This window comes from Marmota flaviventris, chromosome 5 (assembly GCF_047511675.1).
Source record: "Marmota flaviventris isolate mMarFla1 chromosome 5, mMarFla1.hap1, whole genome shotgun sequence".
NCBI lineage: Eukaryota > Metazoa > Chordata > Mammalia > Rodentia > Sciuridae > Marmota > Marmota flaviventris.
The window spans coordinates 3,119,829-3,145,291 of NC_092502.1; the positions used below are offsets into that span (position 1 = coordinate 3,119,829).

General features: G+C 41.7%; 1 protein-coding gene across 2 annotated transcripts in view; it reads right to left on the reverse strand.

Moving 5' to 3' along the window:
* Positions 1-1,966: 1,966 nt before the first annotated feature.
* The window catches only part of LOC114080288 (zinc finger protein 14-like), a 36,160-nt gene continuing 12,663 nt past the window's right edge, over positions 1,967-25,463 (reverse strand). The window contains exons 2-4 of one of the 2 annotated variants that reach the window (XM_071611912.1): positions 19,205-19,331; positions 18,892-18,952; positions 15,797-18,351 (exon numbers count right to left, since the gene is read on the reverse strand). In XM_071611912.1, the coding sequence (XP_071468013.1) occupies positions 16,356-18,351; positions 18,892-18,952; positions 19,205-19,331 (2,184 nt within the window). In that variant the 3' untranslated portion in view covers positions 15,797-16,355. Of the gene's footprint in view, positions 2,316-4,804; positions 4,885-15,796; positions 18,352-18,891; positions 18,953-19,204; positions 19,332-25,463 lie in introns of those variants that run through there. The other variant, XR_003580590.2, reaches the window with a different exon arrangement.

Here is a 25,463-nt window from a genome sequence, read left to right on the forward strand (position 1 = left end):
TGTATATGGAGATACCTCCACAGGTCCCATGGGTTTTACACAGGAGGTGCCGAAGACTGTGGTTTGATATTTGCAATTCTGAAGAAGCAGAATAGGGCTGAAACTGTCTCTAGATCATGTGAGGCCAACTCTGGTCAGAGCCCATCTTGTAGTGTTGGTAGTTACAATCGTAGGGCTACATGACTAAGTCAAGCTTGAGTGATGTTGAAGCTATTTTCAACAGCAGCTGCAATTCCCAGGGCATTGGCATTTTCCCTAATTTCTACCAGGTGATCAAATGTGGTGCTGGGTAATGATGCTATTGGATTTCTTATTCCAGGAGCTGTGCAAAATATCTTCCACAGCCTGTTCATTCCCAGTGGGCTGGTGTAAGTAAAGTCCATACTTTGCCTCAGCATCTCAGGCTTGAGGATATGGAGACCTTCCCAGATTCTGCAAGATGATTTCAGGTACTGGTGGGAATCTGGACCACTGGTAGTCATAGTTCTGGAGTGGTGGGACTGTGCTGGAAGTTTTCTCATTTCCCAAAGAATAGAAATGAGTGAAGGTGGGCACTATATATAGGGTATACCACAATTTGAATATCTGTTTACTGGTTGATGGGCATTTGGGAATTTTTTTGTTCATTTTTTAATAAAATCACTATGAATATTTAAAAGAATAAAAAAGAAATGAGTGAAGGTGGGACTTTCTAACACTAGTGGTGTGGCCCAGTGGGTGTTTGGCTAGATCTGGACAGGTGAGCACAGGTGGTGGGCTTGGGCCACTAACTCCTACATTTCTGGAGCTGTGGGACACCGAAAACTGAAAAATAAATATTAAAAAATTCTCTCTCTTTCTCTTTCTTTCTCTCTCTCTCTCTCTTTAAAAAAGTAAAAAATAAAAATAATGACTTATGTATAGATACCTGTTTAGATTACTGTGTCTTTACATGGACAATTAGCACTTATTTCATATAAGATAGATACTTTTTTAGACTTTATTTTCATTTCAAGGATACACTATATGCAAACACTTTGTATTATTCTTTCATAAAATTCTAGATTCAACTAATCCCACTTTATAAGGACTTCTGTGTCTGTTTTGATCCTTAAAATTAATTTCAAATGGCTGGGCATGGTGGCGCACACCTGTAAACTCAGTGGCTTGGAAGGCAGAGGCAGGAGGATCACAAGTTCAAAGCCAGCTCAGCAATGATGAAGTGCTAAGCAACTCAGTGACACCCTGTCTCTAATAAAATACAAAATAGGGCCAGGGATCTGGCTCAGTGGTGGAGTGCCCCTGAGTTCAATCCTCGAAACAAAACAAAAAATTAACTTCAAGTGGTCTAGTGCTGACTTTTCCCAGTTTAGATTTCAGGTAAAACAATATCCGTGGATGACATTAGCAGCCTACTTTATTGTAATTTTATTTAAATTTTTTTAAATCAGCTTCCAAAATATGTTAACTATCTACCATTTCAAATATGGTGATAGAAATAGAGTACCCAACAGTAAGAATGTCCTATCATTATACTGCATTTCAAAGTCACAATGATTTTCCCTGTGTGGTCTGTAATGGTTCTGACTGTAGAAATGTACAGGACAGCGAGTTTTCTCTGGTTGTGGAGAGGGCTGACAGCAAATGGGAGAGCAGCGTCTGACATTGGGGCCTCTGATGACTTAATGCTGTGACATGCTCAGTGCCTAGGAAAGTTTCTGTGCAAAGGTGCAGGATATGTAGCTGCTGTGGCAGTGCCCTCCATGAAGAGGCTGTGTGCTAGAGTCTTATCAGCCTCTACCTTGATCTCAGGCACTCAGCTCCTGGAAATAAAGGAACTGGCTTGCTAGACAACCACAATGTTTCACCAAGCTCCACTGCTCCTGAATCTCCAGAAAACAGGAACTTTAAACAATGGACTTAATCTTGAGAGCTAGCCAAAGATCAAGTGACCATGCCAGGAAAATGCAGCATCAGAGCAAATATATTAATTCCAACAATTTTGTTTATTTTTCCCTCTCTTTGCCACATTTAACGCCTAGAGTTGTGCTCTAATGCTGTGTTCCACAGTAGGTATGACCCCTCAGGGTGAGATTGGAAGTAAAAACAAGGACATCTACTCTGCTATTGCTTCTGAAGACAAAATCTTTAAGCCCAACCCATTAACTGGCCCCTGACCAGGGGAGGTCTGTGGGGAGGAGCATCACACAGCATCTTACCACTTCCCCTGTGCATTTTTTTTTCCTTCTCTTCACCTTATCCAAAGATAGGAAGGTTGGCCATTGGCTCTTGGGAGTGGCTCTTGGGAGTGGTCCTCATTCTTCTGTTCCCACATTCTAGTTATTTGTGAAAAAAAGTGAGAAAGGGGAGAACTGGGTTAGCCTGAGAACAGCTGAAGAGCCATTTGCATCTGCACAGGGATCAAGACTTTTGTTGAGACAGAAGCAAAGGCAGTAGTGGCAGTGGCCGTACAACTCCCGGGTCTTGAGGAGCCAAGCCATTGGGTGCTGGGTTCCTAGATCTGATCACTGCACATGACTCTTTTCCCTTCTCTACCAACAGGGCTTTACGATGTTTTGGATTTCCACTGATGCAAACTTTCAGGTTTCACAAGTACCATCTCCATTAGATCATTGGTAGTGATCACCATGTGTGTGGCTAAGAAGAGTTTAATAGCCCAGTAACCCACACTGGAAGACACCATCACCTCAGCATTCAGGAAATGTGACTGATTTCTCTTGTGGGTTAACACTTACTTGCAGTAAGTCATTTTTCAAAGGCCAGCAAATCTTATTCTCACAAGACTTTGGCATGCTGTCAAGCATTAGTGCTAAGGAAAGCTCACACACTGGCCAGGAATTTTGCACTGCAGAAATAGATGAGATACTTCTCCCAGGTTCCATGGGGTACTAATGCCTTATGCTTCACCTATCAGCACTTGGACCATCAGACATCATGAATGTGCCCCTTAACAGAAGGGTGCACACTACTGCTGAAAGGGAATCAGCACCCAAGAGACAAGGCCACCACTGTTACCTGCTCAATGATAACAATTGCTAGACAACGAGGCAATGTACTTAGTTCACCTCGAGGTGTGTATCCCCTTTCTTTCTTGAATTTCACAAAGAACTATCTCTGGGCCTCTCCCAGGAGTATTTGCTTATTATGTTCACTTGGATATTCCAAGCAATCAGCAATGGTTCCCAGATTAAATGCAGGGTCCACAGAGCTTTAGCCTGTCTCTTGTTAATCAGGACTGAAGCACTGGCTGGGTTGCTGTACTGTTTTCCCACTGTCTTGGTAGAGAAAGGCATACATTGAGCAAAGTCAGTGAGTCACTGCTGTATAGGGGATGCAGATACTCATGTAAGGGAAGAAATGACAACACCAAATACAAATCAGGAAGTGTGTGCAGACAAAGGCCAACCCCATCAAAAACTGTAGCTTCTGACTCAGGTGACTTTCACTATACCATGGAACCAGTCACCAAGAGCAATTAGTAAAAGCTGAGCAGCTGTTTTCATTCATGTTGGCTCCATTCTGTTTATGCTACAAAGGTTTCTAACAGCCTCCCACTCACACCACTAGCTACAAATGAATTAACACCCAGGGTGACTTGGACAAACATGTAACACCCCCATTGGACACATAAGAAAAAAGGAAATGTATTACATACACACATAGTTATGCAGAGGATAGCACAGTAAGCCATCCAGGCCCACAGAGGGATTGCACTTGATTGCAGAGAGAACAGTGGACAAGGGGGAAAGAATTTGTAGTATCATCTAAGTAAGATACCCTTTGGTTCCCACAAAATTATGTGCTTGGTTTGAGACAGGGCTGGTTAGGAGGAAACAGAAACATCTTTTACTACAAATTGATAAGAATTTAATACTATACAATGATGCTGTAAAATACTGTATGCTATATTAATTACATAGTACATAATTATATTATCAAAGAAACTAGTTATATAGTATACATTATTTACTTATAAAATTGTACTATATCCTACATACAGGTATATGTATGCATACATACAGTTTATGTGCTAAATAATGTGTACTACCTATCAGTGTACACTAATCTCTTTGCCTATAGATACAAAAAGTCTCAACAACATAATAGAGAGCAAACTATGCACCAGGCACAGTGGCACGCACTTGTAATCCCAGCAGTTCAGGAGGCTGAGGCAAGAGGATTGAGCCTTCAAAGCCAGCCTTAGCAATGGTGAGGTGCAAAGCAATTCAGTGAGACCCTCTCTGTGAATAAAAAGTACAAAATAGGGCCAGGGATTCAGTGGTCAAGTGCCCCTGAGGTCAATACCCAGTACTCCCCCCCCCCAAAAAAAAAAAAAAAAAAAAAAACTATGTAAAGACTCCAAACTTGTTTATGTATGAAAGGAAAGGCCTTGTTGAGCCCAGGACTCAGACTTGGCGGATTACCCCTCTGGGACCTGGTGCCACTAATAAAGTGTTGCTTCCAGATTCCTGATCTTGGTGTCCTCCCACTCATTTCCCGCTAATGCTCACCACACAGTCTGGAAGCAGGCTGCAGGAGCGACCCAGGGATGACCTAGGAAGGTCGACAAAATGGAAGGTACAGGATGACAGGGACCAGACTTGGCCAGCCTACCCTGCACGCTCAGCAGACAGGGTCCCAGAGTGACCTACCAGAAGATTCTTGGCTGCACACTGTGCAGTTGACCTCACGACCCGCCACCCAGCCCACTGTGAGGGACCCAGGGATTGGCAATGCTCACCCCCATGCCAGGGCCCCAGGGCAGTTGCTGACCAGGTCCCTCCAGTCCTAGCTGCAGACTCACCTGCTGTTCTCCCAAGGTATGTCCCTGGACATGCAGGCTGCAGGAATTCTCTGGGGCTTCTGGGGCCTCGAATGACTGACCTGCAGAGTAAGGAGAGGACTGGTGAGAAAAGAAAACCCGGGAGACTGTGGAAACTTTCCCCTCCTTCTGCACCTGAGCGGACAGTTCCACCCCAGGGCCCCTGACAGACAGGGGACAAGCACCCCTCCTAGCACTGAGTGACAGCCCATGTCATCCAGTCCCTGGCTGTTGCAGGCCCGAGTGACAGATACTCGGCCCAGCCCTTCTCAGGCAGGACAGCTGAGCCCTATGGGTACCCGACAGGGACCAGAATGTCTGCATCTTGGTGTAGAAGGCCACAGCTAAATAGGAGCACAAGGGTGGGCGGCAGGCAGAAATCAATGAGCAGTTCATGGCTGGGAGCGTGAGAAATAGGTCAACGATCCACTTCCAGAATTCAGCGCTTGGCGTCAAGTATAAGTGACAGAATGCAGGGCAGGCAGCTGGAGGGGACAGCAGGGTAGGAATCCCAAGCAGGTAAGGAGAGTGCGAAGGTCTATCTACAGCCCTTAGAGCCTGCCGGAGTACGGCTGCAGCAAAATAACTGGGGGGTGACGAACAACTTGTGTATGTTGATACAGCAGGAGTAGGAGCCATTTATTGCAGGACAGGAGCAGTATTTATACATTCCACACAGCTTATCTAATTAGCATAAACTAGATACATCAGTCAACCAATAAGGAATCTCCACACTTAATAGCTCGCTTTTGTTACTTCTCAAACCACTCCCTCTGGCATTTTGCCAGGCACCATCCAGACTTGTTTACGAACTCTAACATTTCTCTGGCAAAATGCCAGGTGCCATCCTGACTTGTTTACAGACTCTAACAATTCCCCCTTTTGTTTAATTTAAATAACGACCATAGTGGTTTTTACACAAACACGACCATAGTGGTTTTTACACAAACACCATAAATAACCTGCTACAAACAGAAAGGGAGGATACAAAATGCCACAATACCAAGCCAATTGATGGCTCCATGCAAGAAGCCCTTGGAAAAATTATACCAGCAATGATACCATTTGCAAAGATACCGAATTACAATTTGTTGTAGATTACAGTTTGTTGTCCAAGTCCAGGTAAAGCAGTGTCTCAATAGATTAACTCACAGTCCAGGTAAATCACAGTCCAGGTAAGTTCTGCAGGCAGCTAGCTTAAATCACAGTCCAGGTGAGTTCTGCAGGCAACTAGCTTGATCCGAAGTCTCGTCCGTTTCTCAGCCGAAGTCTCAACCGGTTTTCAGCAACACTGGAAATTCTTCCACCTTCGTCTTCACCCGCACTGGGACGAAGGCAGGAACTCCGGATGGCTAAAGAAAATCCTATAGCATTGCACTAAGAAAACAACCTTCTGAACAATTTAGTACATTATCTCAAGGTTTTTTTGCATTTGAAATAAGCATTAATAGTGCTCATTACTCATCAGCTTCCAGGTGTGGGAGAACCATTGTAGCTTAGTTATTGGCATTGAAAATGACCAAACATCAGGGACACCAGTAGCATCTTCTGCTGGCTGTAGTGCCTTGGGCAGCCCCAGGGCCATCCAGCCTGAGCCGCCCACCCAGAAGTCGCCATAACTAAGCTTCTCCTCTTGTCAGATCAGCAGGATGTCTGCAGGTTACTGTGGTTGAGACTTCCTCTGTCTTGTAAATGTCAGGTTTGCACACAAAAGATGTGAGTTAGTGTACAAGCTCCTTGTGCACAAAGAGATTTTCTGTTTCTTGGTTAAAAAAGAAAAAAAAATCGTAAATCTATGTCTGTTCTAGGGGATGGAACAGAAATCACTTGTCATGTGAATCTCCACATACCCCTTCCCCACATTGGATATAAAGTTCAAAGTATTTCCAAAATCTTTATTCAGAAGAATTCTTAGCCGAGAGCCATCTCTGAACCCTGAGGTCAAGAAACCTGCTTCCTGAAAATTCATCAGGTGTCTATCCTATCCTACTTCATTATGATGAACAGGAGGGGAGAAGGAAGACCCAAGCACTACAGGAGGATAAACTAGAAAATGTAGTAAAGTGACCAGGTGTCCTCATGGGCCAAGGTGCAACATCTGCACTCAAGAGGAAAGATAAATAATGTCCATGTGTTATGCCCTTTTCAATTCTTTATTCACTCAAAAGCACTCAATACAGTATCTCCCCCACCCCCTCTCTCTTGCTAGGGATTGAACCCAGTGATGAACCTAGCCTAATTCCATTTTAAGATTGGAAGCCATCCCATCACAAAGTCAAGAAAAATTAATTTCTGTTTTACTATAAATGTGATTTCTAAACTTGTTTGGAATTCCTGCCTTGAACTCACCCATGCCTGGCTTCCCTTAACCAGATAATAACCCTCTCTGAAACCTTAGCAGCACCTTATAAATTCTTATGTTGGGATCTGAATTTATTCCCTACCTTGAAATATCATACCATGTAGATCACTAACCTGCTATCTGCCTTTGTATTATGCTTATCAAAATCCTGTTAGCTGTAAGTTCTCAAGACACCCCCCTTTGCAACTGTTTGTGCTATAAAACTATGCTCCTAGAGAGCTGGGGTGTTGTTCTGTAAGGGACCGGCGAAACGTCGGAGGAAGAGACCACCAAGAGACTGACTTCATGCAATAAGCAGAAGGGGATTTTTATTGAGGATCCGATTCAGTGCGCTGAGGCTCCAGGCTCACTCAGGAAGGGAGAGCAGCCCAGAGCCCAGAGCCTGAGTTGAACAATGCTTAAGTACACTTTTTGGGGAGGGCGGGGGCTTTGCATACATCATAGTCTCCTTTAACAAATCACCTTACACCACGGGAAAATCAAACAATAACTCCTAGACTTGATTAGTACATTCATTGGTGGGAACAGGGCTGGCTGGAGTGATAGGTCATTCCTAAGGAGGGGGTTACATTTAAACTGATTGGTTCGGGCCCTGAATGTCTATGTGACAAGCTGCACAGGATCTTAGGCTATAAATCAACTAAATGGCCAGTAGGGCATTATCTTAACTGCCTCAGGAATTTAACCCATGCTTTGCAGTTCAGAAGCAGGTTTATAATGCCTGGTCCTTTACATTTTAACTCAGGCTTTGCAGCTTAGAAACTTTACCCTTTCAGTTCTCTATAGAGCCCAGGGTTTTCAGGACAGACAGTTCTGGCCATAATTACAAGTTTGCTTTAATTTGATCTAAAATTGGAGTTGGTCTTTTCTTTGTGTCATGGTTTAACACAAACATATTCTAAGTTAACTCTAAGCACTGCAAACACAATCATGACAGACCTATTACAGACATTCCCTCTGCATGCTAAGCTTAAGATTTAAAGTCTTAAGTCTCGGGTCTCAAGTCCAGCAGATCCACATTTACTCAGACCACAGTGACCAGGTCAGGAACCGATGGATTCTTCTCGTGGGGTGAATCTGACGGCTGGCTGAGGAGATGGTTGTAAGAAGAAGTTACCTTTCTCACCAGGGTCAAGAGGCTGCTGTAGAGTTGGAAAGTAGTGAGGACGATCCAGAGGATCAGGCAGATGATGAGAAGAGCTGGGTTGTCAGTCCATGTTCTCATCAGGCTCTCAGGCTTGTGTGCATCAGTGCCCATTGGCTGAATGTCTGTCCTTTTGCTCTATTATTTATATCAATTTTGGGAGCTTCTGCTCTCCCTTTAGGTCCCTATAAGCTGTTACCCAGTTTCTTAGTGACATACTTCATCTTAGGGAGGACATATGGTCTGGTGGTTTCTACCCTGATATTACCCTCCGACTTTTATCAGGGTTAAGGCAAATGGCATGTGACTTCACTCTTTTATCAGGGTTGTGAAAATGACTTGTTTTTATCAGGCTATGCCTGGTGACATACGCTTGCCTGGTGAGACTGCAGGCTTATTTTAAAATGGAGTTGCTTAGGTTAAGGCCTAAGGCCATCCCCACACCAGGCAGTGGGGATATTGGGCCCCATTCAGCCACACCTGGCTCCACAGCTCTGTCCCTAATTCCCTCCTCCTCCAGCCATACCCTACTACTTCAGTTACCACTCATAATCCCCATCAGGGGGTTAATTCACTGATTGGGTTAACATTCTCACAACCCAATCATTTTCCTCTGAATGTTCTTGCATTGTCTATCCCATGAGCTTTTGGGAGACACCTCACATCCAAACCATAACAACCCCATCATATGCCTCTAGACTTCCCTAAAGGACAAGAGCCCATTAAGCTCCAGATGATCATGGACTATGACTCCATGGAGCTGCCTCCCAACTTCTACCAAGGTCCCCTGGGTAGACCCTTTGTAAGGTTTCCCTGACTTTTCTCTTTTCAATCTTTCAGCTATAGTTCCCACCAGAAAGCAAGCAGGAGTGAGTCATGGCTGGAGTCAGGTAAATAGTCACTCAAGTGCTTGTGGGACTGACTACAGACAACTTGGTTGGTCTGGGTAAAGCTCATCTCTGAGCACCTTAGGCTATCTATGTATCCAAAGACGGCCTTTGCATGCTCATGTGAGCAGGGTAGCCATGGTACCAGGGAATAATTCCCCCCAAAATTCAGGGGCAGGCGCCTGTGCCCAGCACTGGGGGAAGGGTGGTAGAAATTGCCTGGGCGACCACCTTCAGTGTAACATTGGTATGAAGCTGGTCTTTTCCCTGGTCTTGGATGGCAGGCTCCCACATCTCCTAAATCTAGAAGTTGGTGCCCCTCCAGTCCCTTCTGTCACAGCATCACCCCCAACGTAGCGGAGCACCCTGTGTATGAGTCAGTCACTTTTTGTGGTGCTGGGGACTGAACCCAGGGCCTTGTGCATGCAAGGCAAGCTCTCTACCAACTCAGCTATATTCCCCAGCCAGAGTCAATCACTTACTGAAATGCATTTGGTTCATAAGGCAGCTATCCATAGAGCCAGTGCTTTGGACTGTCTTTATGTCCCCTAAAACAGTCCCAGTTCACATGATAGGTCCCTTCTAAATAGCTCCTCCTGGCTAATGCACCTCGAATGTTCACTGGATAATAATGTGAAATCTTCTTCCAAAGCACAACTATTATGCAGATTTCTGGTTACTTATCCAGTTAGGTTATCATCCCACAAGGATGCTGAACCTTTCTTATTCTTAAGAATGCCAGTGTCTGCTGATAGTTTGCTGGGACTCTCATATTTACTTCGGCATGTGGGAGACTCCCCCTTCCTTTAAGGAGTTGAGGCAGCAGGTGCTGGAATTTTATTTCTCTTGCCATGCTGCTGTCCAGAGTCTATGGATTTTCCAAGGTTTTTATTTTTCACCTATTGAATTCCAGTGCTCTCCCATGATCTCTTACCTCAATATGCAGCGATACACCTGCTGCTTCTATAACTTCTTGCAGAGGGTCACATGAGTGTCAAATGCCTCCATTCAACCATCCTTGAACCTCCAATCAGTATTCATCATTACAAAACGGTATACTGTGTCCTTGAGACCATGTAGATATGGGGTATTAGTTGGGCAAGAAAATGTAAATAATTTTAACTGTTTACTTGACATAGATCTATTAACACAATTTGCTTGAGGGTTTGGTAATTTTGTATATTAAGAAATAACAATTTGTAATAGCTTGCATTTCTAAATGTCCTTGTAGTTTATTTTTTAAGATAGTATGAAGGAATGAGACTTTGAGACACTGTGGATACCCAATCTCAGTGTTCTCTTTACTAAGGAGGGGAAAATGACTATGATTGCTGTACCTAATAGTCAAGACATATTTTTATGACACTCATGAGATATCTTATCCAAAGTTAATTCAGAGATTGTGTGATGTGACTTTAGGTTTTATCAAGATAGCAAACTGAGCCCACATCTTGGCTAGGTAACACAGAAATTGCTGAGAGCCATAGCCAAGTAGGAATGAAGCATGGCAATTTCCTTGTCAGCCTACCCAATGTTGCTTAGAGGGAGGACTCTCCATTGTGGCAATGGGCTTGCCTTGGACCCAGGTCATTTGCAGTGACATTGCATGAATGTTTGAGAAAGGTGACCCTGCTCAAGGACCAGGATGGATCCCGGTTTAGGGAGGATCCTGCTGGATTAGGGTGGGTCCAGGTTTAGGGTGTATCCTGCTGGGAATAGGGAGTATCCTGCTGCCTCAGGCAGCCACTCCTTGGGTTTAGGGCAGTTCCAGGTTTAAGGTGGACCCTGTTGGGAATAGGGTGTATCCTGCTGCCTCAGGCGCCCCCTGGCTCCTGGAGTTCCCTTTGAGTTCTCGAGGGATTCAGAGAGTATTTGGGGATGCAGAGCATAGTGGAGGTGGATTTTCCCCAGAACGTGCGTGTAGAGTGCCGTGCATGTAGAGTGCTGGTGAGAGTTCGGGAATAAAGAATTGCTGTTTGAATCTACAAGGCTGTGAGTGGCTCGTGATTTTGTGCCCAGCTAGACTGCGGCAGAAATGAAACTTTAAAAATGGAAAAGAGCATTTTGAAGTAAAAATATTAACAATGGTTGACATTTTAATGAATCAGAGTACTACGAACTATACATAGTACATAACATATATTTTCCTAAGCATTTGCACATATAGATTTCATACATAATAGTTTTAAATATGTAACAATGATTCAGTGAAAAGGATAAACTGGTGTACCTACTATTCTATTAGGTGACATTAAAACTGTCATAAATACTACTTCCAAAACCGATAATATATGAGTATTAAATATAATTTTTAGACAAAATTAGTTAAGCTGTAGTTCTGTGGTAAAACATGCATCAAATGATCACGAGGCCCTAGGTTTCATCCTGAACACCACAAAAGAAAAAAGAAAAAAAAAAACGAAGAAAAATTTAGTGGTGGGACCAATAAATGGGTACTTTCCCCTCCCCACTAGAGATTGAACCCAGGGGTGCTAAGTAACTGAGACACATCCCTATTTTTTTTTAATTTTTAAATTAGAGAAAGGGTCTCTCTGAGTTGCCTAGGGCCTCACTAGGTTGCTGAGGCTGGCTTTAAAATTGTGATTCTTCTGCCTCAGCCTCCCAAGCCTGGGATAACAGGCCTGTGCCACTGTGCCCAGCCAAAGAAAGAATTTTGAAATCTGTAAGTGAAAAGTGGCATGTCACATTTAACTGTATCCCCATGAAACTAATAGATTTCACAGTAGAAATCTATTAGGCCAAGAGAGAATGGAATGTAGTATTCAAAGACTAGGAAGAAAATAACTAGTAATACAGATTACTACACCCAGCAAAAACATAGTTTGTTTCTTTGAGAAATGAAAAAAAAAAAAAAAACCAAAGATTTTCATGACCAGTATCAATTGAGAAAATTTTGACAACACCAGTCTTATAAAAGACACTTAAGGGAGGCATACCTACAGAAGTACAAGAAAAGTGACTATTATCAAGAAAGCATGCGGACCCACTGGGTGTTGTGGAGCACACCTGTAATCCAGGCAGCTTAGGAGGCTGAGGGAGCAGGACTGGGAGTTCAATTTAGTGAGGCAATTTAGTGAGGCACTAAGCAACTCAGTAAGACCCTGTCTCTATAAATAAAATAAAAAATAGGGTTGGGGTTGTGGCTCAGTGGTCGAGTACCCTGAATTGAAACCCCAGTAACAATATTAAAAAAGCATGGGAAAATATACATCCCACTAGAAAGGTAGATATTCAGAGAAAAATTTTAAAAAACAATAAAATGAAAGGAAAGACTTCTTAACTGTCAAGAATAATTGTAAAAGTAAAAGGGCTAAATCTGTTAATTAAAAGACAGACTAGTTGAAGGGCTGGGGCTGTGGCTCCGTGGTGGAGCGCTTGCCAGGCATGTGTGAGGCACTGGGTTCAATCCTCAGCACTACATGAAAATGAGTGTAAAATAAAGGGACCTGGTCCATCTACAATTTAAAAAAAATTTTTTTTTTTTTTTTTAAAAAGACTGGTAGAATGGATACAAACCACGATACAACATGCTGCCTACGAGAAATTCACTTCAACTGCTACAGAGACAGTGCCAAAGTGGAGAGAGGTACCCACACCACAGAAAGCAGAGCAGCAGGAACAGCTTCTCTTCCATCCAATTGGACAGGCTTAGAGACCAGAAGTGTAAAGAGATATGGAAGGTCAGTATGCAGAGGGAGGGAACTCTTCAGCAGAAAGACACTGCGCTCCTGACTTTCTATGTGCACACCATTCTATCAAACAACAACTACCAGAATTACAAGATCCAGTATGGTCCTAGCGGGGAACTTAACAGCCCACTTTTTCATTAATAAACAAATTGCTTAGACAAAAAACAGGAACAAAGAAATATCAAAGTATATTACAAACCATCTTTTACAAAAATATTATACCCAACAGCTGTAAAATTCAACTTCTTTTCATCACTGCATGAAACTTTCTCTAGAATATGTAATAAGCCGACAAGTCTTAACAAACACCTTGAAATCATATTTATATCTTTTCTGACCACAATCAAATCAAGTTCCGTCCATAGCTGGCTAGCTCCAAGCAAAAAGAGAATGGCAGAAGGACACAGTGAAGGCACACTGCTGAGCTCCAGTCAGTAGGAAAGCAGAGACAGACAGGAAGTGACCTACTCCCTCAACTAGATCCCACTTCCTGTGGCCTGTTCAGCCATCAGGGGATTAAACCACTGATGAAGTTAGAGCCCTCATGACCCAGGCAATTGTGAAAGACCCCCAACCCCAGCCCTGCTGCACTGAGACCACACTTTCATTCCAGATCCAAACCACAAAAAAAAAAAAGACATTGAACAAACAGTAGGTCACAGAGGAACTCAGAAATAAAATTTTATTATTTAACAATTAGAATGAAAACCACCTCCAGCAATTTCCTCATAAGCACTAACGAGGGTCCCAGATGGAAGGTCTAACCGCTCCAAGGTCTTAAAATAATCAGAAAACTGTATTGAAGGGTACTTGTCAGTCATTTATTTCCAGTAATCCAACTGCATATCTTCAGAGAAAAATCAAAATAGTCATTGTTTACTGATAACAATGACTTAGAAAATAAATGGTTAAAATCACATGAAATTTTACTAATTGAAAAATTCAGTTATTTCAGATAGCATTTTAAGATGACCCAAATAGTGATCGACGGCATCATATCAGGACAGCTATAAATTCCATTTACTCTCTAACATAATCGCATTGACATTCATACCAATATAACGTTGATAGAATTTAGAATTACTGTGTCATTTGACAATGTTGCCATACATTGCAACTTAGCAAATTAGCCTGAGGAGCTTAATATCTCCTTTTTGTAATATAAACATCTGAAAAGTTCTGGGGTTCTTTGAAATGTCCAAAATTTACCTTCAGTTTGAAGAACTTTAATTTAAAACTTTGATCCTGGGGAAGCCTGCCAAAGATGTTGAAACAGGTTTAAAATATCTGATTAAAACAGAATTGAAGCCAGGTGTGGTGGCACACACCAATTCCAGCACCTTGGGAGGCTAAGGCCTGAGAATCACAGGTTGAAAGCCAGCCTTAGACACTTAGCAATATGCTAATGCAGCCTGGGAAACTTAGCCACACCCTATCTCAAAAGTGAAAAACAAAAATGCAAACAAACACCAGAATGGACGATCACTGTGAAATATTCAATTGAAGACAGTAACAACTGTAAACAAAACAACAAAAAACCCCTGAGCTTTACTTTTAGAAAATTTCGGTACACAATAAACATTTTAATTTACAGAAATTGGAGCATAGAATGAAGGGATAGGATCAAACTGACACCAAAATCCAGCTGGGCAAACAGGTCCTGTAGCTCCACATCTGGCATTTGAGGCACGAGGCATTGTGATGTTCTCTTCAAAAGCTTGTGTAGCTCTAGCCCTATGGCCTTAGTGGATGCAGCCCAAGTGGCCTTTGTGTTGGCTTGTCTCTGCTCAATGCCTGCTGCTTTCCTGTGACTATGTCCCTTGTTACTGGCATTTTTTAATCTCTGGGTTCTTCACTTCACCTTTAGCTTCCTCCTCACATTTCCACATTTTGAATTCTCAGGGGAGGCCCACAGGGACTCTGACCTTGATGCACTTTGCCTGGCCTACCAGATATTTGAAATCTTCATGAAGCCTCCCTGAATCCCTAACTGAAGCATCCTGCATTTGTGTCAAGAGAGCACTACATAGTTGATGCCAAAGTCTGTTACCATCTTGAGCAGTAGCCAAACCTCCAGAGACCCTGGCTGCAGCAGCCTGTGAGTGTCTGGGTGGCTGAGCATAGGGAAGAAACTTCCTATGGCCCTTTGTGTAAGAAGGGTGCCCCACTGGTCTCAAGAGAATTTTCATTATTATTCCCTAGAGCTTCATGAGAAGGGTGTGGTCTTGCCAGCTCCTGAGATGCCCTCAGGCCATCTTTCTTGTTGTCTATGGGCACTCTTTAGCATTTCTTTAGTGGCAGTAATGTCTTTAACAACTGCAACTTTCTTAGTCCCTGTTTTGTTCAAGTCCACATTTTCCAAATCTTTCTGTTCTGCTTTCTGCTCCTTACTACAATAAATTTGGCTAAAAGCTGCCAGCAATATCCATGCCACAACCAGACAGCTATGCTACATAGAAATTTCTTATGCCAGATTAAGAAGTCCATCACTTTTAAAAGGAGCCTCACCGAAAGACTCATGACATGGGTAAAATGCAGACAACTTCTTAGCCAGAGCATAACAGGAATGACCTCTAGTCCAATCACCAGTAGTGTCATCCTTTTCCTCTAAACACACTTGAGCCCTGTCTTCACTGTCCACAGTCTTATTGAGCTCCCACCATTACTGGCCATTAAGCTCCCCTTACAACAACCTATACAATTTCCAGCTTGAACTGCTAAAGATCTCAAAATTCCTCCATCCTATTCCAAAATGCTGCAAATGCTTATGAAATATATCATCAGGTTTCTAACAACAATGACCTCACTCTTGGTACAAATTTGTTTTAGTCATCTTTTTCACGCTATGATTAAAAGAATCAACCAGTACAATTGTAGGGCAGGAAAAGTTTATTTAAGGGGTCAATTCAGACAGCAGTCTCCATTCCTCAAAGGCTTGAGGTAAGGCAGAAGAACATCATGATGGAAGAGTGTGACAAAGGAAAGCAGCTCACATGATGATCAGGAAGCAGAGTGAGAGGTCTTCACAGGCCAGATACAAATATATACTCCAAAGCCTTGCCAATTCCCACCTCCTCCAGCCACTCCCTACCACTCAGTGAATCCCTGTCAGGGGATTAATGGACTGATTGGTTTAAGACTCTCATGAGAAAATCATTTCTCCTCTGAAACTTCTTGCATTGTTTCACATTTAACCTTTTAGTGAAAACCTCAAATCCAAAGCACAACAAAACTTATGTCCATTATGAGTTCAATCATGTATTTGAAGGCTAGATGAATTAGCAAAGGCTTTCCCACACGGCTTACAATCATAGGGCTTGTCTCTAGTATAAGTTCATTTATGTTTTTGAAAGTAAGATGAAGTAGTGAAAGGGCTTATTCCCAGTATGAGTTTATTCATGTAAATAAAGGAGACTGGACTAAGTGAAGGTTAACCACATTGCTTATGTTCATTGGGCTTCTCTCTAGCATGAGTTCCTTTATGTGTTTGAAGGGAAGAGGACCTAGTGAAGGCTTTCCCACATTGTTTACATTCATAGGGCTTCTCTCCTGTATGAGTTCGTTTATGTCTATGAAGGTAAGAGGAACTACAAAAGGCTTTTCCACATTGTTTACATTCATAAGGCTTCTTTCCAGTATGAGTATGTGCATGTATGTGAAGTTGAATGGACTGAGCAAATGCTTTGCCACACTGCTTACATTCATAGGGCTTCTCTCCAGTGTGAATTCGATTATGCATTTGAAGGTTAGATGTTGTAGTAAAGGCTTTTCCACATTGTTTACATTCATAAGGCTTCTCTCCGGTATGAGTTCGTTGATGTATTTGAAGGTAAGAGGACCTAGTGAAGGCTTTCCCGCATTGTTTACATTCGTAGGGTTTTTTTCCTGTATGAGTTCGTTCATGTGAGTGAAGGTCACTGGAGGAAGCAAAGGCTTTTCCACATTGTTCACACTCATAGGGCTTCTCTCCAGTATGAGTTCGTTCATGTACCTGAAGGTAAAGGGAAGCAATGAAGGCTTTTCCACACTGCTTACATTGATAGGGCTTCTCTCCAGTATGAGTTCGTTTATGTATTTGAAGGTAAGAGGAACTAAAAAAGGCTTTTCCACATTGTTTACACTCATAGGGCTTCTTTCCAGTATGAGTATGTTCATGTGAGTGAAGTTGAATGGACTGAGCGAATGCTTTGCCACACTGCTTACATTCATAGGGCTTCTCTCCAGTGTGAATTCGATTATGTATTTGAAGGTTAGACGACGTAGTGAAGGATTTCCCACATTGTTTACATGCATAGGGCTTCTCTCCAGTATGAATTCGTTCATGTATATGAAGGTAAGAGGACCTAGTGTAGGCTTTCCCACATTGTTTACACTCATAGGGCTTCTTTCCTGTATGACTTCGTTCATGTGAGTGAAGGTGACTGGATGAAGCAAAGGCTTTTCCACATATTTTACATTCATAGGGCCTCTCTCCAGTATGAGTACGTTTATGTATTTGAAGGTAAGAGGAACAACTGAAGGCTTTCCCACATTGTTTACACTCATAGGGCTTCTTTCCAGTATGGGTTTGTTCATGTGAGTGAAGTTGATTGGACTGAGTGAAGGCTTTGCCACACTGCTTACATTCATAGGGCTTCTCTCCAGTGTGAATTCGATTATGAATTTGAAGGTTAGACGACGTAGTGAAGGCTTTTCCACATTGTTTACATTCATAGGGCTTCTCTCCAGTATGAGTTCGTTCATGTATTTGAAGGTAAGAGGACCAGGGAAAGACTTTCCCACATTGTTTACATTCATAGGGCTTCTCTCCAGTATGAGTTCGTTCATGCTTATGAAGGTAAGAGGACCTAGTGTAGGGTTTCCCACATTGTTTACATTCATAGGGCTTCTTTCTGTTATGAGTTCCTTCATGTGAGTGAAGGTGACTGGTTGAAGCAAAGGCTTTTCCGCATATTTTACATTCATAGGGCCTCTCTCCAGTATGAGTTCGTTTATGTATTTGAAGGTAAGAGGAACTACAAAAGGCTTTTCCACATTGTTTACACTCACAGGGCTTCTTTCCAATATGGGTTTGTTCATGTGAGTGAAGATGACTGGACTGAGTGAAGGCTTTCCCACATTGTTTACATTCATAGGGCTTCTTTCCAGTATGAGTTCGTTCATGTATATGAAGGCAAGAGTAAGTAGTAAAAGTTTTTCCACATTGTTTACATTGATAGGGCTTCTTTCCTGTACGAGTTTGTTTGTGTACTTTAAGGTTAATGAAGGCTTTACTATGTCGTTTCCATGTATGAGCCGTCTCTCCAGTATGTCTTTGAGCTTTTGTGAGAGAAATGAAAGATTTTCTGATCCATTTACATTCATGCAGCTTCCCTACATACTCTTCATTTTCATATGGTTTGTTTGCAGAGTGAGATACGATGGGCCTATTAAGAAAAAAAAAAATGATATATGAAGACCTGTCCACATGTACTGCTTTCACATGGACTTTCTACCAGGAATGTCCTTTTAAGACTAGATTTGGAATCTCACTGAAAGTTTTTCCACACTGAATACCATTTAAATTTTTTCCAGAGCCTACTACATGACTTCTGTTAAAAAATTACAAGCACAATTTATGGTTGGCTCTGTAATTTTGCATTTATTAATAGGCACTGGACTTACACAATTATTAAGATCAGTGAAAATACTGGTTTTCTGGCATGTCTAAACCATATGAAAGTCAATATCATGATTACTTTACAATCCATAGCTACTACTTAAACAGTGGTATCATGAATGCAGTTTGTTAGTACTATCAACAAATCCATTATTTTAAAAACATAAACATGTATCTTACATTACAATTCATATTTGGTGAAAAAATAAACATAATTCATATCATGTTTATTTTCTTGTTTGTAAAATTATAGGACATGCTAGATTTCCCTCAAGGCACTCTGTTTCCTCTTGTGAGTACAAATTACCTTAGATTTATCCCAGGATATGTGTTCTGATCTTCAACATTGTGGTCCTCCCATTTGTCTCCTAAAATGTAGACCCAAAACAATCATTATAAATGACTTTAGAATGAATGGGATTAAAAATTTGGACACTAGTGCACTAATAAAAAGAGATGAAAAAAGGGGAAAAAAAGAATTTTGGCATTTAAGCTGCACAGTGAATTGATGTTAGGCCCAATTTATTCTCCAAGTACTCCCTTTCTATATTCCAAATACAGGAGGGCAAAAAACTCCCAGGTGCTCTGTCTTTCAATTAGTAATGAAACATCATGCTTACCTATAGAAGCCAGGTTTCTAAGGACTTCCTGCATCACATCTCTGTAGAGATTCTTCTGGGAAGGATCCAGCAAAGCCCACTCCTCCTGAGTGAAGTTCACAGCCACATCCTCAAAGGTCACTGAATTCTAAAATATGCCAGAAAAATGTAGTGCAGACCAAGAGAGACTGACAACATGAGGGCTGTATTCTCAACATGTGAGAATATGTTTCTGTGGTCTCCAAATATTTATTCCATGATTTGGTCATTAAAACTTGTACTCTCTGTCTTCACTGCTTCAAAAAGAGTACTTCCAAAATAAGACTTGAACTATCCAGAAAATCATCAGCAGAGCAAAACACCCATTTCATTGTAAAGTCCAGAGAGCAAGATATGGCCCTGTGTCACCTCTAATGACTTTGTAGGGTTCTCATGTAATGTGCAGAAGAGCACTAATATTAGACCTCCTGACCAGACCTATACTTGGAAATCCCTGCTAAAAAAGTTGTACTTTAGCTGGTAGGTGGAGCTAAAGATTTAAGATGATTTCACCAAACTAACCATTTACACTGAGTCATAGTGATTGAGAGTATGTAAACAACATGGTATTTACTAAACATTCGTTTTACATTTGAAATCCTGTTATTTTGTCCCACTCTTATGTTAGAGCCTAAAGAATCAAAGTACCCCCACACCTCAAAAAAGAAAAGAAAAAGAAAAAGAACACTTTAAGAGAAGACTCTAAGAGTAGATATTGCATTGATGTGGTCACAACATGGTAACCATGGATTGAGCTCATCCTTTGTGATTACACTAAGAGAACAAGTTGAATATGCAGGTGCTTCACTCCAAATAAAATTTAACCAAATAATAAACAAAAACAATTAGTAATAAACAACTTGATAATATCTTCCAATTAATATCAAAATACAATGAGATGAGTGTCAAATACCTTTTCTGACATTTATCAAACAAAATTCCCATTAATCAACATACTTGTCCAGGTATAATAAGAATTAAGAAACGTGTAACATCTATCAATATGTTCTAGATAGCAGACTGTTGGTTAATATGATACACACTCATGTGCCTCATAACAATGTTTTGGTCAAAGACATTTTTGGTTAATTATGGCTTACATATACATGGTTAACTGCAGTAAAATGATTACTAATGTGTTTGTAGTGATAGTGGTACAAACAAATCTAATGCATGCTAAACTTTGGTACCTTGTCAAGTAAATGCTGTGCAGGGTTGTAGCCTAGGGAGCACTGACACCATAGAGCCATGGTATTTAACAGGTCATTACTTCTAGGACTGTGAATACACTATGGTGTTTGTGCAATGGTGAGCCAGCCTAAAAACACACTTCCAGAATGTATAAGTGACACCTGACTATAAATGAAGAAAATTTAAATTATACTATTGGACTCAGCATAGTATTAGCATGGAGAAGAACAAAGAGATAGACCAAGAGAAGAGAAAATTTTCAGTAGCTTGAAATTCACATGGAAAATTGAATAATGACATAGAAGGTATTATGGAGAAGTGAACACATTCACATGCAATTTAAAAGATAAGTTAAAAATAGGCTGGGAGCTGGGCGCAGTGGTGCACACCTGTAATCCCAGGGGCTTGGGAGGCTGAGGCAGGAGGATTTTGAGTTCAATGCTAGCCTCAACAAAAGTGAGGTGCTAAGCAACTCAGTATCACCCTGTCTAAAATAAAATACAAAATAGGGCTTGGGATGTGGTTCAGTGGTTGAGCACCACGGGGTTCAATCCTCAGTTTAAAAAAAAAAAATAGGGCTGGGGATGTGGCTCAGTGCTCAAGTGCACCGGAGTTCAATCCCCAGTATGGAAAAAAAGGGCGGGGGAATTAAAAGACAAAAATAAGTGTGGGATAAACCTGCAATTACATGCCAGGGCATGTAATGAGATGAATAAATGCACGACTAAAATGAAAAAGAGCCAGGAATAGGAACAGAAGGAGAAAGCTGCATAAAAATGTTTTAGAAATTATCTGCAATATCTTACTATAAAAAGTACAAAATACTTCTGAAAAAAAAATTATACAAGTAAAAATATTTGGTGTTTGTGAGCACAAGGAATTGTACATCTACCCAAATATTAACCATAAAGTCAGTTCAATCACTTTCAAATTAGCAACTCACTTTTGGAGACTTTTAGCTTTGAATTTGTGATCCTTCTGCCTCAGCCTCTCAAGCCTTTGGGACTGCAGGTATGTGCCACTGTGCTAAGCACCAGTGCAATTTTTATATAAAATAAGAAGTATCATTCTAATGTTCACATGAAATTGCAAGAAACTCAAAAATGGAAGAAGAAAAATAAAGTGACAAGCATCACATTTCCTGATTTCAAAACCCACTCAAACTATACTATTAAAGGCAGACACACACAGAAATGGAGGATATTAAGGGACCCAGGCCAGTGTTGACACATAGAAGAAAATGATATTCCTCAGGGTCAGGCTAGGGGTCCAGGACCTCTGGGTAACAAATGGGCAGGGAAACTGCATGTTCATGTTAACACCTAAAGTCCGACTCTCCCCTCACAACACATGCATACAAGAAATCCACGTGGACCAAAGTCCTGAAGTAAAATGTGAACCTCACACTTCCTATAAGAAAACGTAGAGCACACGTCTCACAATACTGGATATGGGAATCATATCTGGGATATAATACCATTAACATCAATCATGAGAATAATAGATAAAATTTGATTTCACCAAAAATAGTTTTCAGTCCTGTCATTTAGAGAAATGAGACTGGAACTATGAATACCATACTAAGTGAAATAAGGCAGGCAGAGAGGGACACACTGTGTTTTATCACTCACACGGGGAAGTAGCAAGTTGATTTCACAGAAAGTACGAGGGAGTAGTCACCAGAGGCAAAAAAGAGAGGTGAGACAGGACAGGGAGGGACTGGAGAAAGAAGCTGAGTATCAGGTACCAGAATATACTCCAGAGGGGCCAGCAGTATTGCCCTCCAGAACATAGGTGACCACAGGACACAGCACGTCAATCTGTATTTCATAATACAGCTGAGGGAGCAGTCCAGAGACACAGAAAAATAAAAAATATTAGGAAATGGAAGAGCTAATGCCCTGATCTGATCATGGCACACTGGAACAGGTGTGCAACTACCTCTCTGCACCTCATCCACACGTGCAACTTAAAAGTGAATCAACACTTTAAAGTAAAAATGTTGTCCTTCATTGGACACCATCATCAGAATGAAATGGCACTCCAAGGAACTGCATCACGCATCTGGAGGTATTGATACCTGAAAGAATGAAGAAAAAGCAGATGACAAAGCTCAAGCCATCTTCACAACATAAACAAGCACCTGGAAAAGAATGTAACACTCTGAAAAGCCAGGGGGATCTACAAACCCTGAGGCTATGCTAAGGATGAAAGGCTGTCTCCACGATAACAAAAACAAGTCATTTTGGTCAAAGACATTTTTGGTTAATTATGGACAAGAGCAAGAGGGGTGCTACCAGGGAAACCAGGAAGAAAATCACAGTATTCCAGACCTCAGAGCTAGCTCACAAAGACCCAAACATTGAGGCAAAATCAAGGACTCTACCAAGAAGATACAGGTGGATGCAGGCAACACAGACTCAGAGTTACTCACCTGCAGAGGCAGCAACCACAGGCAACAAGATGGGAGAAGACAGTGCAGCCTCTGCAACTGTCACCACCTCTCTCCCCATCAATAGAATCCACTTGACAGTGAGAATTTGACTTGTATTTCTGGATTCCTGCTCACTAGAGTCTACTGCAAACGGACAGGGGCATTTGATGGGGCATCTTTGCCGCAACACCTACCAAAAGCCTGCTACATAGGGGGAAATCAATACTTAAGAAGTTGTGAGGCTCTAAGACACACACAAATACACATAGGCCTCACACAAACCTCCTCACAGGGCCAAGACCACTCAACTTTCAAATGCTGAAGTGACCATCTCCACTTCATATGTCACAGCAGTGGCTCCTGGTCCCCAAGCCATTTCCCAAAGTTGAAACCCAAATGAGTCCACAATGAAGGTACACATGAAATCCTGAACTTCAAAGTTTACAGCAGCAGGACAAGTGGTGTTCAAAACCTGGAAGTACCCAATAGGAAAATGTGTGCCCAAGGTCAGCAGTGAAAAAGACACAAAACTCAATAAAAATCAATTAGTAATAAAAAAATCAACTTCTATATATATGAAAGGAAATACTGAAATGCAATTAAGAGAAAAGTTCATTTACAATGGAACCCCTCCAAAATAGAAAAAATAATACGCAATACAAAACATATATGCATAATACATACATAATAATATATAATACAGCAACCTGAGCACCCAGAGTAGGGCTCTGTTTACTGACTACAGAGGGAACAGGGAAGGACTTATCTGTGAATTATTGCATTTACACATCACAGAGGACCTAGTGTGATCTGAAAGTCTGTAACAAGCTTCTCACAGTTTTGCCTCATCAAAAGACAACTGGTGTAGTAAATTAGTGGAAAATGCTTAAACATGTTTTAAAAAAAACAAAATCCTACATCTGGTTAGATGTTTAAATGAAAAAATACAATATAAAGTGTGAGAGATAAAAGTAAAATAAAATATATTCTCAGAAATGGGCATATTAAGGCTGGGTATGTTAGCACACAGGTCCAATCCCAGTGACTTGGGAGGCTCATGTAGAAGAATCACAAGTTCAAAACAAGCCTTAGAACTCAGCAAGTTCCTAAACAATTTAGAGGGAACTTGTCTCCAAAAAATAAAACAGAGCTGGGGATGTGGCTCAGTGGTTCAGCACCACGAGGTTCAATCTGTGGTTTGAAAAAACAAAAAAACAGAGTATTCAGGTGGGCTCAGTGGTGCATGGCTCAAATCCCAGGGATTTAGGAGGCTGAGGTGGGAGGATCACACTTTGCACTCTACCCTGGGCTACCAGTGAGAACCTGACTCAAAATAAAAAAATAAAAAGACCTGGGGATGTAGCTCAGTAGTAGAGTATCCCTTGATTCAATCCCTATTACAGAAAAAAATTTTAAAAAGTGAGTGTTCACCAGCACCCAGGTATACCAGGGAACTGTGGAAGCCCACCCATGCCAAACAGAAACCTTTCAGAGAGGACCAAGACCTACATGCCCAGCACTGGCTGCCCTCGAGGCTCAGGTCTGCAGAGAACTGAGGCTGAAGTGGTTTTAAACAGAACGACCATGTGTTAAAGCAGCAGCTCCAGCACAAATGTCCACAGAAAAAGGAGATGAGCTCTTGTTATTCTTCTGTTTTCTTTCCAGCTATTTCCTCATGGAACTCCATCAAAACTTAGGCTCAACAAAAGCTAAGAGAGACCCTCTGAGTACACTGAGCAACTAAACTACTGTCTCCAAAAATACTCTGGAAAGTCACTATACACAATGGCCACAGTCTTCAACAAACAAGAGCAAACTCTGAATAGAGGGAAAAACTGATTTCAGAGGAATGTAATATTCAAATACCCACTTTGCAAAAACAACAAAATAAGGAATACACATAAAGAGCAAAGAACATCTCATCAATGGGAAAAAAAATGCTTCAGTTAATCCACTACTGAGAAAACATAGACACTAGACTCACTAACAAGACTTAAACCAACTGCCTGAATGTTTAAGATGCATGACCTACCACAGGTCAAAACACCTGATGAACAACTGAGAGACTCACAAGGATGGGGGGGCGGGGATGGGGCTGGGGAGGATGTGGGGGATGGGGCGGGGGAGAATCTAGTGACCCGGGGAGTCAGTGGCAATTGACAGCTGGAGCACACAGAAGACCTGATGTGGTGTCAGTCTAGCTCAACAGCACACCCACCACAGGGACATCAGGTATACCTCTAGGGCACTTAGCCAACAGCGGCCCAGCACACATCCTTCAACATCACAGGGAAGTCTCCACAACTAGCCACCTTCAGCCACGACAGGCATTAGGGCAGAAGGCTACCAAATCCCAACATGGCACCAGGAACACCGGAATTACCATGGCGTCAGTAACAGAAACACAGCTGGGCGACCTCCAGATATCTGCAGATCAAATCCCAAAGTTCTAAACAGCACACGGGTCAAGGGTGTCTCAGGATCAGTCTGAATATTTCAAAGGAAAAGAACTGAAACTGCATCTTAGAAAACTTTGTGAAACAGAGCACAGGTAGGGCTTAGGGGAGATTAAAGGGAGTGAACACTCACATTAGAAAATAAAAAATAAGGGTAGGG